Below are 20,321 nucleotides of genomic sequence, written 5' to 3'. Positions count from 1 at the left end.
AAGAGAAATCTCATCATGTGATATATCGTAGGATTGAGATAATCCTAGGCATTAATTCCACCAGCAGTAATAAAATATTGTATGACCATATTATGGTTAATACGTTTTTTTCTCGCTGGATGTCACAAAATTTTTCAAACGCTCAATAGGACGCTTGTGTCGTTTAGTCCTTGGAAATGTTTGATAAATAAGTTTAAAAAGCTTTAAGAGCCGTTTTTAAAATTGTGACAGTTGACGAATTAAGGATCTATGCATAATGATCTTGAAAATAAACAGCTATCGACTATGGAGGTGTTTTAAGATGAACCAATTCCAACAAAAGTCCCATGCGCTCGGAACACTTTGAAACTTACGGTCGCCTATTTTTCCGAAATATCCGATTATGTGACAGAAACGTCACTAGAGAAATTTAGAATGGTTAATTCTTAATAGTAAACAGCCACTTTTTTCCCAAAAGTCTTCAGTTTAATAAGGGAAACTGACCAGCTTAGTCAAATTGCCATTCGTGACGAAAATGTGAGCTTTTACACGTCTCGTCAAACAACTGACTATTTGAACACTCAAAATATGAAATAAACAGGTCCAACGCTACAAAATTCTTGCTTGGAATCTAAACACTTCTTTTGGTACCCATATATTAAAATTAAATGCGTGAACAGCGATTTATGTAGCCAGAAGCAACAGACGGTGCGGTCAAAAACCATGCTTTAGAGGTGCCTCAAGCTGAGTGGAAAAAATGCTATGAAAAGTATTTCGGACACATTAAAAAGTACATAAATCATGAAAGACAATACCAATAAACGCAATCAATACCATTTTAATAATAAACTACTTTGTTTTCATAGTTAGGCTCACAACTTAAATAGTGTCCCACGTAGAGACTTTTATAACACCGCGCCGCGGCGTCCTTTTTTGTTCGGTGACACTTTTTAATAAGATTTTAATAAATTATGCAGTACCGCTTCGAGTGACGTTGTCTTCAGGATAATGTTGGCCGGTTTTTCATTTCCTCGGAAGAAACAGAGTTGTTCAATATAAATTCGCTTAGCTAATATCGCGGCTTTGCTTGAAGGTAGGCAAAATGGAACTAAACTCTTATAATGCTTAAGAATTTAGAGTTTTTGTTTACTTTGTACCTAGTTAGGTACTTCAGTTACATTTTAATTGTTTGGTAAAAAACGCTTTTTGTTTTATGCAATGATAAAGGGCCTATCATGTAGTTCTGAAGCCTGAAAGAAACGGTTGTAATACTTAGATGTTTTTTTTTGTCAACAAAAAATTTTAGCATGGTGTGACGTACGCTTGAATGTTTGTAGTGTAGCATAGTACCTACATAGTAGTCCCACGATTAACTGTATTGAAAATCCTGTAACGGACTATTCTTCATTATAACACTTAATTTCAATGCTCCCCAGCTAAGTGATGTCTCATAAGAGCGATTTATCAACCGACTTCAAAAAAGGAGGAGGTTCTCAATTCGACCCGTATGTTTTTTTTTTTTTTTTCTATGTTTGTTACGCGATAACTTCGCCAATTATGAACCGATTTGAACAAATCTTTTTTCGGCGTATAGGTAATACCTCAAGGGTGGTCCCATTTAACCTATATATGCCCAGAACTATTTAGGTTCCAGATTTTTATGTAATTTGGTATATTTACTCTATATAGGCCCCTAATCATGAACCACGATGAGTTTTTGGATTTCAGTACTTGGAACTATTTTTTTTTCAGTTGGTCGAAAACGACCGCCTGGGCATATATGAGACTAGAATATTGATGTTCGTGGTATAATGTATTTTCAAATAATAGTCGTATTCATCATAGAATTAGTTCACAAATTTGAACAGATTATAGCAAATAGTGTATAATAATCATATTTGGTTGATTTAGGAACTTGAATAATAATACAGTTAGTACAATTTAGGATGCAAAACATTTTTCATGGAGATTTATACCGCACTTACTGCATTTCTTCACAGTAATGTTTTTGCATACTGCATAATTTCTACGAATCTCACCGGTGAGGATCAAATGCTCAGCATCATACCTCCTTACACTTAGTGGTATATTAGACGGCACTGGGCGTGTTGAAGGTCCAGGCTGAGTTCAAGGAGATCCATATTTTGGAAGCAAATTTCTAGCAATTTACCTTCGAAACTCCAGAGTTATTATTGACGGTGACATCAATCAACCATGTGAGAATACCATAAACCGTTTTTTTCCTTCTCATCAATAACTCTGCCATAATAGCGAGATCACTTGGAGCATTTGTAAACACTTTAGAGATTCGAAGGTAAAATGCTAGAAATTTGCTTCTAACAAATGAATCTCCTCGAACTCAGCCTGGACCTTCAACACGCACAATGCCCTCTAATATACCACTAAAAGGCGGTATGTGTGCTTAGCATTTGATCCTCACCGGTCAGATTCGTAGAAAATGTGCAGTATGCAAAAACAAACAAGTATTTTGCAGCATTTCATGGCTAAATTGTACTAACTGTATAATTATACAAGTTCCTAAATTAACCAAATATCATTATTTTACACTATTTGCTATAATTTGATGAAATTATAAACTAATTATATAATAAACACTACTTTTATTTGAAATACTTTATACCACCAAAACCTACATTCTGGTCTCATATATGCCCATGCGGTCGTTTTCGACCAACAGAACTTTTGTAACAAATAACAAAGCACATATTTATATTTTCACAATACTTCTTACTTATTTACCTTGGAAATATATTCATTTCATTATTTCAATCGCAATAATCGTTCAAAACAGAATACTTAAAAGAATACTTACAGTTTTGTGAGACTGGGTGCTCTAATTTCAACAACAAAAAAATCTTTGAAGTTTAATGTCAAATTCGAAAAAAACTGGAGGCGAATAAACTTATTAACTGTTATATTTGACTAGGAAGTTCTTTCAAGATTATATTTATGGCATTAAAACAGAAAACAAACGTACAGTTTTTTTTTAATTAGCATCGCAAGAGAACATGTACCATTGGGTCGTTTTCGTGCCTCTGGGCATATATGGGTTAAATTTAATAATAAAAAAAACAACCCCCAAGGGTGGAAAATTGGGGATGAACTTTTTTATACGCAATATCTCCGCCGATTATAAACCAATTTGAACGATTATTTTTTTGTTGAATAGGTATTATCAAAAGGGTGGTTTCATGCGAATTTGAAGAAAATATTTCACCCCCAAGGGTGGAAAATTGGGGATGAACTTTTTTATACGCAATATCTCCGCCGATTATGAACCAATTTTTTTTGGTCTCAGTGTACTGCCTACCTTCAGTGGTAACATCAAGGTAATAATTAGTTAACTAAAAAGCAAGAAATAAGTAAAATTTTATAAAAAAAAAATAAAACCGACTCCAAAAAAACCTACACTAAAACGTAGAAAAATAATTACTAATTACCTACTTATTTATTAGGACGAATTATTAATATTTATGTAGGTATACCATGATTGATACTTTTGGAGTCGGTGCAGGCAAACTTTACATGTTTCATAATCTTGGCACCGACTCCAGAAGTATCAATCATGGTATACCTACATAAATATTAATAATTCGTCCTAATAAATAAGTAGGTAATTAGTAATTATTTTTCTACGTTTTAGTGTAGGTTTTTTTGGAGTCGGTTTTATTTTTTATTAAAGTGACCCTTATCTTGGTAGTAGACTCAAGACGTGCTGCGCCTCGGAAATTCAATTACATGGTGCCTTGTTGTGAGGATGCCCTGGGATAGATATTTTATGGTAAGGCTCTTTCTAAGATTACTCTATCGCCCGATTCACAAACGAGAAATCGCACGCACAGCGTTGAATAGAGCTCTGTAATTGGTTCGTGTGTGTCCTGTGCGTCCACGCGCACTGTGAAACCTCATAGTAAAGTTTGTGAATACGAGCGTATGTTTCAAAGATATGTTTAGAAGATAATACAGATGCAAGTAAATGTATAGTAGAGCTAATTATAAAACATACGGGTCGAATTGAGAACCTCCTCCTTTTTTTGAAGTCGGTTGAAAATGATATTAAGCAAATTATTTTTTACTACAACTAGCTTTATGTACTTCTCGAAGGTCCCGTCTACTTCATCGTTCTCTACTAAAACTCAACTTTCTTTCAGTATTGCGTATATTTTATGTATTTGCTTAGGTACTATAGTTTACATTTTACAATTAGGTACTTAAATATAATACAATGTCTAAGCTTAATTTAATATGAGCTCTACAATATGTATTTTTGTTTTGTGACATTTCTGTCCTTTTATTTATTGTATATTTAATTTTTACATAGGTAAACTGAAAATGTTATTGTATGTTACAAACTATTAAAATTAAAGATAACATTTTCCTAATAATAGAGCACCATAAGAAAATTTATGGCGTATTTGGATGAACTAGCCTAATATAATATCACAATGGTACAAGTCCGTAATAAATGCTTTCTAATTCATTTCTTAATTAATGTACCTACTTTTTGTTACAGTTAGAACACATCTCATAACTTTAAGCGTGGTCAGAAAGAACATTGGTTCCAAAAACCAAGCCCGAGTGGTGGTATATCCAGCCATAGTGGGGGCCAACGTCAGTATATACGACGTAGTAGCGGGGGTCACACTCCGTATGGCCGGGGGCCACGCCACATTTGGACAGGACCCCCCGGAGGAACCAGCTCACTTTGTGGTCCAGCTGCATGACTGGAACGACTAGTCCACCTCCACTGTCGCCGTTTCTAGGGTTGTTACCTGTAATTAAAATTTTAACGGATTACACTATTGTAATAATGTTCTTGTAAATATTTTTATTGAACATATTGAGCATTAGGTGTGCCTTAGGGCAGTTTCATTGATTCTTGGTATCACCTATAAAGTCACCACTATAAGTCCGAAGGTTCGAGTATAAAGATATCTATCAAATAACAGCTGTTTATTAATTATTATTTAGTTAGTGGATTATTATAAATTAGTACATAATGTAAGCTAATGCCATACATGTTATTACTCGGATAGGATTCTATAAACTCCTCAGTAAGTTTATAATAGGCTATTTTAACCATGTAAATTATGTAAACGCCTGTAATAGCAAACAACTAAATCTTACCAGAAGTAGGTCCATATCCAGCGCAGAAGGTGAACTCGTTAAGGAGGTCCTTGTAGATGCTTGGAGAGTAGTCCACGCAGGTGGTGTCGTTCTGCACCATGATGTAGGCAGCCCTCAACACGTCCGAGGGATTGTTGTCTACGTCATGACCGAAACCGACCACCTGAAAAAAGTTGAGGTTAATGAGGGAGGCAAAGTCAAAGTCAAATGTAGGATTCTATAGATCGTTTCATCCACGAAGACGCGCCACACCAATTTTTGGTCGAAGCGCGAGTTGCGGGGAGTTTGATCCGAGCAATCCGAGCGTCATTATTGTAGTGTGTGTGTGCACTCATGGATAATTTAGCGTGTACCGATAACACATTAGCGAAAGAATGGTGGGGCGCGTCTTCGTGGATGAAACGATCTATAATAGTGAAAGATTTTTTTAAATCAGTCCAGTTTCGGAGGCTATTCAATACAAACAAACAAAGTTTTTCCTCTTTTTAATATTAGTGGAGAAGTGTAAATAAAATAAATAAACTGCTATAAAAAAGAAATTGTTTTATTTCTACTATTGCATATTATTAGGTATAAACTGCATAAGCGTACCTATGTCGTAAAAGGTGGTCAAACTGGATTTAAAATAGTATCAGTAATCTTGTTTATTATTTTTATATAAAACGAGACCATATTATAATAATATAATTTGATTATTTTGTACACAAAAAAATGTTGTTCTGGTCTAGAACCTTACAAGGCAAACATTATACTTAGAGATTAAACGAACTTACCTGTAAGTGAAGTTCTATCCTAATTATACGAAGGCTTCGTTCGAAGAGATTAGCATATTAAACACTTGTAGTAACGTGTAGCACTCACCATTCCACAACACTATTTGAGAATTTTTATTTCACACTTTTTTTTTTTTTTTTTTGTCGGGTAACTCGATTTTTCCCTTCCCAATAACTTCATTCCGCCATTTTCATCATTCAGTTTAGAGTTATGCCGTTTATATTTTACGACTTTAAAGGGTAAGAGAGACAGCGATTGGGTGGGAGGGTTGCTAATCTCTTCGAACGAAGCCTTCGTATAATTAGGATAGAACTTCACTTACAGGTAAGTTCGTTTAATCTCTAATTATACTTCATGCTTCGTTCTCGAGATTAGCATATTAAACACTTGTAGATATTTAGAGACATAGTCGTAAAATATGTAAATGAAAGGCTATATATAATCATTATTTATGTTGAAACTTTAGAAAACAAAAAACAATTAGTTTACTTATTTGTTGAATCATTCAATATAGTTCTGGCCATACAATTATCTGACATATTATTAACAATTGGCCTATTATAAAACTTGGCAAAAGTATGGGAGCTAGGGCTCCAACCCGCAGATTTTCTGATTTGATCAATATTAATTCCAAGCCTTTTTGCCGCTGATGTCGCTGCGTGTCGGGTGCTATGCGCAGTGAACGTAGAAGTATCAATTCCACTTAAGGATAAGACATCCTTAATCCATCTAGATAGGGTTTGTGTACCAACGGGATTATGAGGTCTATGAAGACTTAAAAACAGATAATCATGATTCTCTCTATAACAATTAGTTAATTCAATATAAGAAAGCAAACTTTTTGCGGGACAAATCTCTGGTCGTTCATTAAAAAATGGTAAGACCAGTAACGGTTGAGCTGATCCAGGCTTGGATGTCTTTATCAAATCTGGGATTTTGATTTTGATTTCCTGTTCATTTACATGTATGTTACTAATTTTAATTTTAGAAAATGTTTGCACTCTATGTGCAGTGACAAGGGCTAAAAGAGTAATAAGCTTTTTTGAAATTTGTGAATTATTCAGTCCTTCGTTAGGGTACCATTTACCAAGATAATTTAATACCAGAGATGTATCCCAAGTTTCGTTATATTTAGGTTTTGATGGCCTAGAGCGGAAAACCCCTTTGAAAAATCTTTTAATGCATTGATTATCAGAAATGTTATTTTGCATTATTCATGCCAAAGCTGACCTATATGAATTTAATGTACCGTATTGAGCTCCCTCATTGTACACGACAGTGAAAAATTTAATTATATCCGGAATCGATACTTCATAAATGTTCAACTTATTCTCATTACAATAAGTGAACCACTTTTTATAGCACCCTTCGTATTGTTTATACGAGTTTTCTGACAGAGAATTTAATATAATGTCCAATGATTCAAGTGGGATTCCTCTTCTTATCATCGCCTCCCGGACAAGACTCCTGCCACCAGGGTAATCGTTGTGTGCATGGGGCGGCGGCGACTGCAATCATTTGATATAATTAAATTCTCTGCCGCTTTGAATACTATAAGTTCTGACACTAAAAGTTGTTTAAAAAGTGGATACCACGGTTGCGCAGGCCATTGCGGTACAACCATTATACCCCTGGCTTTGTCAGAAATGATCTTTCTTAAGGATTTTAAGATCATTGTAAAGGGAGGAAACGCATAAAAATAATAACTTGACCACGAAATTGTAAACGCATTTATGGCGTACGCATCCGGGTCTCTATGCCAAGAGGCATAGATGGCACATTTTTTGTTAGCTCGACTTGCAAATAAATCTATATTTGGGGTGCCTAATTTATGAACTATTTCATTATATGCATAGTCTGCAAGTTGCCACTCAATGTCGGGATGGATTCGCCTTGACTCTGCATCGGCGATTACATTTTCCGATGAGCGAATGTATGAAGCAAACACAAACAAACCATGGGACTCGCACCACTGCCAGAGTTGTTTTGTAACTTCTGTCAAGTGTGGAAACTGGATACCTCCCATACGGTTAATGTAGGAAATAGCAGTGGTATTATCAATGCGAAGGAGGATTTGACAGTTGGAAAGATGTTTGGCAAATATTTTTAGGCCAATAAAAGCGGCCATGATTTCTAAGAAATTTATGTGCTGCCTGCTTTCTTCTAAACTCCAAAGACCGCTAGCTCTCTGATTACCACATGCTATACCCCACCCCGTTGTTGAGGCATCCGAAAAAATTTCCAGGTCATACTTGTCAACCTTAATTTTGCAACTCGCATGGTGGATAGAACATTTCCACCAGTCAATATCCGAATCTAATGTCCTTGGTATGGACATAATTTTATCATAATTAAGTGTATTTTTTAGATTAAGATATTTACATCTTTCAAAAAGTTTCGTATAAAGCCACCCATATTCTACAGCTGGGCAAGCTGATGTCAATAGTCCTACAAAACTGGCAAAGGTTCTAATTTTACAGCATTTAATCTTTGAAAATTTTGTTAATTCCGATTCAATTTTTAAAACTTTTTCTTTTGGCAAGGTGACCTGGAATTTTTTTGTATCTATAACATATCCTAAAAATGTGCAAGTCTGTGATGGTTCTTGGCTACTTTTTTCATCATTGATGATAAAGCCCAAAGCTGTGAGCAGACTTTTAGTTTCTTGCAAATTTTCAAGACATGTCCAAAAGTCATGTCCTATTAAACACAAATCGTCTAAGTAAATGGTTGACATATGTCCAGCGGTTCTCAACAATTTTACAACCGGTTTCATGACCTTCGTAAATACATATGGAGCGGTGTTCAATCCGAATGGAAGAACATTAAATTCAAATAAAGAATCTTCAAATTGGAACCTGAGGTACTTGCGATAATCCTCATGTATTTTGATTAAAAAGTACGCGTCCTTTATGTCGATTTTACATAAATAACTATCTATTGACACAAGTTTTAAAACAGTCCTCAAGTCCTCCAATTTGAAATGATTCGTATCAATAAATTTATTTAAAGACTTCAGATTCAAAATAAATCGCATTGTGCCATTTGGCTTGGGTATTAAAAAAATATTTGATAAATACTGGTCCTGATGGGCACAGCACTTCGATATTGCTCCTGTTATTAATAACTTATCAATGGCCTCAATAAAAAGAATTCTTTCCGACTCGGAATATTTCCTATTAATAGGTTGGAAAGATTGAACTGGAGGCCTCGAAAAAGGGATTTCGTAGCCATTAATATATGAAAGAACGACTGGATCTTTTGTAACCATTTGCCACTGATCGTAAAATGCGCTTAGTCTACCTGCGGTTTTTACCGAGTCTAGCGACGATTGTAGCCCGGTCGCTGCTGATGATGCTGCGACGGCTTTGATGAGCTGTTGGGCCGACTGTGTGTCGAGGTCGATGCAGGCTGCCTCATCCTTGGTGGACCCGTTGGCCTGCGGCTCGGACCCGGATTCTGCCAGTTTAAATTCCTAGTGGAATTAGAGGTCGTTGGTTTCTTAATAGGGTTCTTAGGTGCAGGTGGTTTTAAATCTGTACCAGTTTTGCAAATTGTTTTTGCTGACTTCAAAGTTTCGGCTAAATTTTCGCCAAAAAGAAACTTGTCTATATTGGTGTTTTGCAGCTGCTCTTTGATTTCTTTTTTAAGACCACCCATAACAAAATTTCTTCGCGTGGCACTGTCACTATGTTGGCATTCACAAATTATTCGAATTGCGTCCATCAGCAACTTTATAAGATTGATATCCTTGTCTTTAGATGGTAAAAGAAGCGTAATAGCTTCTCCTAGACAGACTATAGCAGAGGTAAGTACCTTCTGTTTAGCTTCAATAGCCTTATCACGCTTAACATTGATGTCAGAAATAGCAGCTTTCATTTCTGCATTCAAAATTGGTGGATCAATCAATTTGCAATTTCCGGGCGTTAAATATCTATCTTTTAACTCCTTTTTAAGGTCCTTGTCAAGACCAACAGTGGTCCAATGTTGTAATCTAACGGAAAGATCTTTGTGTAAATCTTTACCGTATTTCTTATCAGTGGTGGGATCAATCCCCAGTATGTCCAATAGATCGTTGTCTAAGTTGGAGGAGTCTTCGACTGCAACTGCCACTGGTTCGGCTGACGTGGAAGGTTCCGTAGTCGTCGAAGTCGATGGAACGACATTATTCGATGGAACTGTTACGGCAGAGGGTATTGACGAAGTCATTTCAGTTTTGTTCTCATCACCAGATTCTGGTGGCCTTCCATCGGTTTCCGACTGTGGCGCGGGTAGATCTACATACGCATCCTCATCATCAGTCAACCTGATGTAGTCGTAGTCTGAAAAGACATACCACTTCTAAGCCACTGTGCTGAGAGACAGTCCCCAGTTAAAGTAACACGTACTGTCCGCAGAGCACGTAAAGCTAAGTAGGTAGAATTCACGGCAAGAGACAGTCCCTAGTTATTTATAACATGTACTGTCCGCAAACCACAATTAATATATTTAACAATTACTATTTCGCAGTAAGAGACAGTCCCAGGGCATAGCAAGTACTGTCCGCAAACTGATATTTCATAATATTATGTACTTGTAAGAAAATAACCTGTTAAAAGTAAAGAGACAGTCCCACTGTACTGCCCGCAGTACTAATATTTCAGGCATTTAATGTAAATGTACATTAATAATAAATTATTTTTATATGTAGGTAAATTGGGTAAGTCAAAATATAAAATATCATAATATTGTATTACGATAATAATTATAAGAACTACGTATATTACTGCATAATTCAAAGGTCTATCATACTTGTTTCGACGTGAATAATAGTAGTGTAAGTACCTTGTTTATTTAACGACGATCGACGTGATGAAGAAGATGACGATAACTCCTCATCGGAACGGCTATGACGTCGACGGCGCCTTTTGCGCGCTAATTTTTTCTCCAACTTCCTAATTTTTCGTTGTATGCGATCACAATCGTTATTACTTTTACGTTTCGGCATATTTTTCCGTAATAAACAAATGAACTAATACTAGTGGTGACGTGTATAACTTTCACTTTTAACTTTCACTTTTTATTACGACGAGCGCGTGTGGAACGGCAAAGCACTGGAACACGAATGGTGAAAATGGCGGAATGAAGTTATTGGGAAGGGAAAAATCGAGTTACCCGACAAAAAAAAAAAAAAAAAAGTGTGAAATAAAAATTCTCAAATAGTGTTGTGGAATGGTGAGTGCTACACGTTACTACAAGTGTTTAATATGCTAATCTCGAGAACGAAGCATGAAGTATAATCGTAGATAGATAGCGATGTTAACATTAAGTAACTAACTAAACGAAATTTTTAGTAACTTTGATGAAATCAATAAAGTTAGTTGATTGAGTTCGCAATCTAGTAACTTCCTAGGTTCCCTTTGTAAATTATAAAAATCTATCGTTATTGTGCTCAACATTATTAGTTATTAGCATGTGACAAGACTTGAGGCTTAAACATAATAACAAAGCCACAACAATAGGTAAACAATGAATGTGCTATGCGTAAGTATGAGTGTCGTGCGCGTCGGTAGCAAAGTATGGGATCGCCTTCACGCGCCGCCGTCGTCGCTCCCGGCACCTGTCACTACGTCGCCCGCTCCAAGGCCAGTTGCCCGCGCGGGAACATCCTCCTGCCCCTTGACCTCTTCAAGGGGAAGAGGGCAAATGTTGTTGAACCCTCTTGTCATGTAGCCTCTCCTCGTTTTTATATCGGCGACTCTGGTAACGCCGTCGGGCCCAGGATAGGTGCGCACCACGCGACCCAAGGCCCAATTTAACGGTGGTGGCGCCTTGTCCCGAACAAGCACAAGCATTCCTTCAGTGAGCTGGCCAGAAGAAGTGGACCACTTGGTTTTTTGCTGAAGCAAGGAAATGTAGGTACTTATGAGAAAATCTCTGCCAGAAGTGCTGTCGGATGTATTCAATCCTCTTGAAGCGGTCAAAACAGCCGATGTTCTTCTATCCAGGACCTAAGGACGAGACCTAACGAGAATGGACTGTATTAAAGTTATTGTAATTTGAATGTAAAAACAAAGCCCCAACAAGCTATGTTTTTATGTATGTATGGGATCCAAGTATGGGATCGCCTTCACGCGCCGCCGTCGTCGCTCCCGGCACCTTTCAGGCTTTCACAACGTCGCCCGCTCCAAGGCCAGTTGCCCGCGCGCGAACAGGACCTTACTTTCCAATTCCGTTATCCTGGTAAGTAATTTCTTCTACCACTCCAGCGACCACCAGTGGGCGCAACTATCTAAGCCACTACTGAGTGACAGGACCTTTCTACAGAAGCACCAACGGGATCAGTATTAACCTTTAATAACGTCTCGACTAAGAAAGTACCAAAATTATATTTGTAGGTTATAAATAAGTGCTAATGAGTAAAAAAAAAGATGGCAACGTCTGTTTCAAATAAGAAGTTCCCGTCATCTTGACGTTCATAAGGTGAGCGCTAAAACGATAGCTCTCATTGCATTGACGTGATGATACCTAACTATCAAAAGTACTTAGATAAGTAGTTATTTATTTATTTACCGTGGCATGTCGGCCGATCAGATTCTGCTTATCGTACACAGGACCCCAAACACAAATAGGCTGGACGTATGCCGTGTATTTGAACCTGTCCACTTTTAGGATGGCCACGTCGGAGGTAGCTTGACCGTCGTAGTTTGGATGGAGGACCACTTCTTTTACCTGAAATAAAAATGTTTTTCACTTACAAGAAGACGTATTTGCCAATCTTTACATACCTACTCAGTAAAACTTAAATTATTTTGAAAGTTCGTTCGTTTCAGCCAAATGACGTCCACTGCTGGACAAATGTCTCCCCTAAGGATTTCCACGACAAACAAAAAATACGTTGTTAGTGTTGTTACTAAACTAGACTGATTTTCACTTCCAGACCTGTCGTTAAACTCTACAAAAATACGAACTAAGGCTGAGTTACACCACCTAACTTAAACCGTAAATACTTAAAACGATAACCAGTGCTTTTTGTATGGAGTTTTACCGATATTTGACGATTGTTAAAGTTAAAATAAAATGGTGCAACTCAGCCTAAGAAAATATATGCTGCCATAATGATGGTTAAAACACTAACAAATTATAATAAAAATTAAATTTTTAAAAACAAGTTTTTATTCTGAATTTCGAAAGTTTCTATCGCGCATGGAATTTATTCCTCTTTTTCTCTGTTTGCGCTACAAGCTTTCGAGATTCAGAATAAAAGCTTGTTTTTAAAAAAGTTTATTTTTATTATAATTTTATTTTACAATTTTTAGTTATATCTTAATCTCAGGACCCTGGACATTATCTAACACTAAAGTGCTCGAAAAAACAAATCCAACGAACCCAAACTCGATGAGTTTCCGCCGTTTTGTTTAGGAGTTCCTATGGCCACCTCCCGACTCCATCATCAGACCAGCTCAATGGTACCATAATATTGCATTGTCATCGTACTTACATAAGTATACCAAATTTCAGCTCAATCGGTTGAGGAGAGCTGGTCTTAAATTCAGTTGCAAGATTTGTCCCACACATACTAACAAGTGAAGTCAATAAAAAGCTTGTAAAAAAATAATAATAAAATACGGCTATTAGTCCAGTCAATAAAGCATTATAGATGGAAATCCGTGGAACACAATTTTTGACCTCGGGACTTTATTTAGACTAGTTAGGAGGTGAACATAGCAAAAGTCCCCGCCCCTAGCCCTTGAGCCGCCGGAGAGAGGGGAGTTTAAAGGTACCACTTTTCGGTTTTTCGCTTAATCCTCGGAAACTATGCGTCCTAGTGACATGACTACTGTGAACCAAAAGAAGCTTATTCAATTTTCTACAGGTGAGATAGTCAAGTTTTTCTATATCTTGTATAGTTTTCGCGGCATCTGCTCTAGAAGGTCTGTAATATTAGAAATTTTATTTTTGTCTTACATGTTCCCATCATTAGAAAATCGACTAAATCAACATTGAGCTAATATTCTAGACATGCGTGAGCATGTTAAGCCTAGTTCCAGGGAGGGGACTGCACCGTGCGTATATTTAGACCAACCACTTGGAGCCACTTTTGACTCCTCATCACTCAAAAAGTACTGTGCATTAACACTTCAAATTTGGCTCATCTGTTGAGACTTGCAAGTAAAACATCAGCTTCAAATTTCATAAGCATACCTCAAACGGTTCTTTGGGTATTGACGTCCAAAAATCTACATGGCTGACCTTTATGACCAAATTCTAGCCACTTCCAGATGACCTTGAAGGTTTAAATTTGGCATCCAGATAGGTAGTTGTGTAAATACAAAGGAACAAATAAAAAATCAGTAAATTTTAATATTTCACAGGTGATAGATAGATTTTAGTGCCCTAAATGTCGATTTTTGAACGTCAATACCTAAATAACCGTTTGAGGTATATTTATGAAATTTGAAGCTGATGTTTATCTTGCAAGTCTCAACACATTAGCCAAATTTGAAGTGTTAATGCACAGTACCTTTTGAGTGATGAGGAGTCAAAAGTGGCTCCAAGTAGTTCGTCTAAATATACGCACGGTGCAGTCCCCTCACTGGAACTAGGCTTAACATGCTCCCGCATGTCTAGAATATTAGCTCAATGTTGATTTAGTCGATTTTCTCCTGATGGGAACATGTAAGACAAAAATAAAATTTCCAATATTACAGACCTTCTAGAGCAGATGTCGCGAAAACTATACAAGATATAGAAAAACTTGACTATCTCATCTGTAGAAAATTGAATAATCTTTTTTTGGTTCATAGTAGTCATGTCACTAGGACGCATAGTTTCCGAGGATTAAGCGAAAAACCGAAAAGTGGTACCTTTAAACCCCCCTCTCCCCGCCGGCTTAAGGGCTAAGGGCGGGGACTTTTGCTATGTTCACCTCCTAACTAGTCTAAATAAAGTCCCGAGGTCAGAAATTGTGTTCCATGGATTTCTCTCTACACCGTCGTTAAGGCATTCATTGACTGGACTATATGTACTCACAGGAAGACTTTGTCTGCCAATCTGCCCCACTTCCTTATGATTATTTGTTCCCGCTACAACCACAATCCTATCTGCTGTCACCCTTTGACCATCCTTGATGACGCAGTGACCAGCTGCAACAAAAAATAGATTAGTTTCTGCATTTTTCATCAAGCTAAATATGGTGTGATATGCTGGCATTTTGTGTACAGTAGAATCCTATTGTAACGACGCTCAAAGGACCAATGATATTGCGTCGTACTATAATATCCGGACGTTGTACTAAAGAAGTCATTTTTTACGTTATGTATTTCTCAAGAAATCAACAAAAAATATGCGTCGCTAAAAGCGGTCGCTCGTTAAAAGCTACGTCGTACTAAATGGATTCTACTGTAGTTGCAATAGAAGCTATTTTCCAACACAAATGTATAGTCTAATGTGCTGTCGAGTGCATAATAATAATATTATGTGACTTTGCCAGTCTACCAAATTGTCTTATTCTGTATGCACTCAACATAAGTCAATGATCGCAGGTCACAATCAAAGGGTCAGCGAGTATTTTACCTGTGGGCTGGTTCTTTGATTAATATCCTAAATGATTACCTACTTCTCTAGAGCAGGGGTTCCCAATCTTTTTCATCCCGCGGCGAACTTAAAATTTAGTATTTTGTCACGGCGCCCTACGCTTTGAAAAAGATACAGTCGAAAGATGGGCGGGCAAAGATGTTGGAGGGGTAAGGCTTCTATCAAACGGTTTTCAAGCACCATCGCGACATAAAGGATTGTCTCACCACGGCACCCCTCTTTACTTTCTAATACGGCACACCAGGGCGCCGTACACTTTGAGAACCCCTACTCTAGAGGATGGTTTAGATGTTAATCTTATAAAAAATAACAAAAACAAATCTTTACCTGTAACTATAGCGGTCTTCGATATAATATTCCCTCCGCAATAGTAAGACATTGTGTTAGAAGCGAGGTCTTTTATGAAGATGGCAACATGCCACGGCCAGTCTCCGGCTTTAGCCTCGGTCCTCACGGAGACCAGTTCGGTGTGGTCCAGAGACCGTCTCCCGCAGATATGTTTGTGGTGCTTCTCGTCTTTCTTTGTGACATCCAGTGATTCTACTGTTTGGTTTTTCTGCAACATAAGACGATGGATAATTCCCTGAAGAATGTTTAGATAAAATCCTGTGATCAATTTCCATGCTTTTAAAAAATGGTCAAAGATTTGCTGGAATCATTACAATAATTGGTCCAGATTATTTTAACCGTCTGCATGGTTCAATCAGGCTCGCAAGTTCCTGAATCCTTCCTTCACGGAGCCTTCTTGTTACTTAATGTAGAGAACTGACAATCTAGGCTGGGGAATGGAAATCTGGTCGTTATGGAAATCCTAGGGGAAGGCCTTTGTCCAGCAGTGGACGTCATTTGACTGAAACCAACGAACTAACGAATGTAGAGAAACTCTAAATGCAGGCCACTGCCATGACTGGTCAATATATAGCACTCATTAAAAAAAAATATGGAAATCACTAAGTGAGGCCTATGTTCAGCAGCGGTTGTCGACGTTGTCGTGTATCTGCTGATATATTCCAGAATTTTGAATCAAAGTCATTTACGTTGAGGAACCAATTATGGAGGCTACGAACAGGCTAAACTAGGACTATATTTTTAGGCATTCGATTCAGAATCCATACCTTAATATCGGCACTGCACAGAGTGACATTATTTAAAGTGAACTTTGTGACAGTTGGGACGTCCGGTTCGTTCTCTCCCAGACCCTCCAGGATCATGTAGAACTTGAACTGCTGAGGAACCGGCCCTCTTGGCTGGATACGGAATCCATGTTCTCCTAATGATAGGACGCTTGAGTTGTGAGATACCTGAAATGTTAAAGTAAATCTATTGATTGTTCTATTGATTCTTTGCATAAGGATACAATCTAAGACTTGGACAACCTAGAGGCGTATACAAACTCTTTAGTAATAAAAAACCATTTTTTCTGCAAATAAGGATGCAAAAAAAGGGTGTCCAATGACAGTTTTACTTTCCCCCGGGACAAACTTGACCTTCACTGGTTGGGTTTTTATTGGCGGTCAAGCTGTAGATCTTGGCTACACAGGAGTTGCAGCGGTGGGAATAGTCCCGTACTAGACTACAAAAGTAGTAGAATACATAATCTAAGATCTTGATGTAATGATGGGTAAGTTCGTTCGTTCGTTTCAGCCAAATGACGTCCACTGCTGGACAAAGGCCTCCCCCAAGGTTTTCCACAATGAACGGTCCTGCGCTGCCCGCATCCAGGCTCTTCCCGCGACCCTTACCAGATCGTCGGTCCACCTAGTAGGAGGCCTGCCCACGCTACGTTTTCCAGCCCGTGGTCGCCACTCGAGAACTTTCCTGCCCCAACGGCCATCGTCTCTACGAGCTATGTGCCCCGCCCACTGCCACTTGATTTTAGCAATTCTGCGAGCTATGTCGGTTACTTTGGTTCTCCTACGGATCTCCTCATTTCTGATTCGATCACGCAGGGAAACTCCGAGCATAGCCCGCTCCATCGCCCTTTGGGTGACCTTGAGCCTTCTTATGAGGCCCATAGTAAGCGACCATAATTGACATATGGATCCGATGGGTAAGTAAGTAAATATAATAATATGTCACCGTAAAATTGTGAATTCTGTCAGATTATAATCTGACGTAGTTAAATTACAATCTAACCTAACCTAACCCACTGTTAGTTTACAATCTAACGCGTTATATTGTAAACTGACAGAGTTCACAATTTCACGTTGACATATATAACGTATGGGTCCACATCTAAAGTTTCATAGGCATCGATCTTCATTCATCTACTTTAGACAAACTACACGTGTGTAGAAATAAAGTACTACCCATGTACTACCTATCTTCATTATTATTATATAAAACGGGATATCTTATCCGATATCTCATCTTATTATCTATCAAATGTAGATGGATACCAAGGGTGCTCTTGTTTCAAAGCCATAAGTAATTGATGGATGAGTATTATAAATAATACAATTTTTCTTTGTTGTTTGATATCATTCGTTGTAACAATATACTTAAGTACTCTACGTTTTCATTCAGCGACAAAAAAAAAGATTATCATTAAGAAGAATTGGGATTGTATAAATAAACACTCATAATTAGTTCACATTTTTAAAACACTGTGAAAGAGGAACTGTTATTTTAGTTACTATCGTCTCGTTAATGAACGATAAACATTTACTTTCTATACGAACAAAGAAAACACAGATTCCTATTTATTCACGAACATATTTTAAACTATTATGTTGCATTTTTTACTATAAAATGATCACTTCACGGGATTTATGATGTTATGTAAAGTTTTCAATATTAATTTACATGATCACTTTTTGAAACCTACCTTCCTATTCCTAATCCGTACAGTTATACAACCAACCAATTTAACGTCACTTAAGAGTAATAATCTCAAAAACAACTCACCCCAAAGATCGTCACTTTCTTCTCAAAATAAATCTCAATTTCAACTTCAAGCAAATTCTTGTACAGTCCTAAATGCAGTACACTTTGCCAGTAATTTGTCATCAGTCTGTCAAAATGTATGACACCCAACCCACAAGGGTCGTACCTAGTCAAAGGCGGTCCCTTCAACGCCATACAATTAACTTTAACTACACACAACACTAGCAGAGCTAAATACTTTAACGCCATATTCCTCTCGATATTTTTCGCACAGTGTAGTATCAATCGAGCTACGATTTTAAATAGCTGCTTTATCACAACCAAAACACGGGTATTTACAATAAAAAAACCAAGCGGCAACCAGTACGATAAACACTATACAGCGTGTTCAAAAACGTCGTTCATAAACGGTTGACGTCTGTTACGCAAACTGGTTACGGTTGTAATTACACCGGCTTTTAAGTGAAAGTTTTCAGTGACTCAGATTTGAGACAAAGTGTTACGCAAAACAAATTTTTCTTTGTTAAAAATGCAAAGTTTTGTTTTAAAATTGTGTCAGTGGCACTTATATGACTAATTAAAATGGAAATTCGATTATTAACCCGGCGTCAATGACGCTGGGTCATATTGACCCGAGGCATTTTCAAACGTTCATAATTTTTTTTTGCGTCCATTTTGTGGTTCGAGCGTTCGTATAGCTGGAGATAGAACCTCCCTAAATCCATTCCGTTAGTTAACGTATTGTGACTCCGCTTGCGTAGAGAGATACACAGACTTCAAATTAAAACGGGTCATTATGACCCGGCGTCATCGGTGGCGCGGTGATTTTGTGACTTACTTTTATTCGCTTATTTTGTGTTTAGTGCTAGCTTATGTTGTTCTTTTTTAAGTTTTAGTCAAAATGTCTTTGTTAAATGACCCAGGAAGAATGTAGCGTTGCTGGAAGAGTCGAATTCCGAGATTGAAGAATTTCAGGCTGTAATAGCCAGAACTTAGAAATAGCAACGAATGTGAAAAAGACGCAAGTAATGTGGACTCAGTCTTCGGATAATCTCAAACTTGCATTAGTACGACGCCGGCAAGTGCATCATGCCACATTTACATGCCCAGACCATTTGATTACATACTGCACCAGTTGCAGCAGTTCCATGGCTCTGAATGATGAAGTAGAAGACTGATCTCATTGTATCTGCATATAAAAAGTTGATTTTATCTCTTTTTCACTATATAACATTGTTGATTCCTATCAATACTAAAAATCTTTACCAAAAACAAAAAATATAGACTCAAATGTGTTTCTATACATGATTTTTTCATGTTTTGTTTAAAAATTCCTAAAACATTATTTGTTTCATGTATTCGTTTTATTTTTGTTTTATTAGCTCAGTAAAGAACCCTATATACATAGACAGTAATTAAAATTAAGATTACTTGTACAATTTCCTGAAAAATGATCGATGAAATGCGGGTCAATATGACCCGGGGTCATCGTCTTTGCAATTATTTTCACGTCATTGGCGCCGGGTTAATAGTGTAAACAAGTGTTCAAGGGTTACCTACTGACCAGTATATTGAACTGAAATTACTTAATCTTTGTACATTCAGGTGTGCAAATGATATTTATAAACAAAAGGCCTACATTCCATACAAAGAAGTTGTGATTTCGAGTTTTAATAAAATTAATAGTTCAATATGAGATTGAATTCAATTTGAATTATTTTTGGTTTTATAATCTAAATTGTTTTTTGGGTCATTGAAACCACAAATTGACAATCAATAGGTACTTATTAGCCGTCAAAATACGAAATCATTAAAGATTTCATCTACGAAATCATAAATTAATAAACAATTTAAGCTACAAACCTACTAATATAATACTATATAAAAATTTTAGATTTTAGGGCTAAAATCTAGCGCCTTAGAATTATTAATGTCATCACCAAATGGCCTACAAAGAA

General features: G+C 37.2%; 1 protein-coding gene across 2 annotated transcripts; it reads right to left on the bottom strand.

Moving 5' to 3' along the window:
- Positions 1-4,141: 4,141 nt before the first annotated feature.
- On the bottom strand, positions 4,142-18,812 carry LOC135073974 (clotting factor B-like). Of its 2 annotated transcripts, XM_063968247.1 has the most exons (7): positions 18,385-18,811; positions 16,593-16,778; positions 15,805-16,033; positions 14,914-15,026; positions 12,454-12,612; positions 5,128-5,290; positions 4,142-4,772 (listed from the first exon to the last, which is right to left on the bottom strand). In XM_063968247.1, the coding sequence occupies exons 1-7, from the start codon at positions 18,610-18,612 to the stop codon at positions 4,534-4,536; spliced, it is 1,317 nt and encodes a 438-aa protein (XP_063824317.1). In that variant the 5' UTR covers positions 18,613-18,811; the 3' UTR covers positions 4,142-4,533. The 2 variants fall into 2 exon arrangements, with proteins under 2 accessions (XP_063824317.1, XP_063824318.1); XM_063968248.1 differs by lacking the exons at positions 4,142-4,772; positions 5,128-5,290 and adding an exon at positions 11,182-11,780 and having other exon boundaries at positions 18,385-18,812.
- Between the last annotated feature and the right edge of the window lie 1,509 nt (positions 18,813-20,321).

This window comes from Ostrinia nubilalis, chromosome 8, assembly GCF_963855985.1.
Source record: "Ostrinia nubilalis chromosome 8, ilOstNubi1.1, whole genome shotgun sequence".
In the NCBI taxonomy this organism is placed as follows: Eukaryota; Metazoa; Arthropoda; class Insecta; order Lepidoptera; family Crambidae; genus Ostrinia; species Ostrinia nubilalis.
The sequence above is the reverse complement of the archived record's forward strand: the minus strand, read 5'-3'. Positions and strand labels throughout refer to the sequence as shown.

Coding starts and splice junctions, on each gene's coding strand:
- LOC135073974 (XM_063968247.1), bottom strand. CDS start 18,612: ATGGCGTTAAAGTATTTAGCTCTGCTAGTGTTGTGTGTAGTTAAAGTT. Junction 16,779..18,384: donor AGAAAGTGACGATCTTTGGG/GTGAGTTGTTTT, acceptor TTAACATTTCAG/GTATCTCACAACTCAAGCGT. Junction 4,773..5,127: donor TGGATATGGACCTACTTCTG/GTAAGATTTAGT, acceptor TTTTAATTACAG/GTAACAACCCTAGAAACGGC.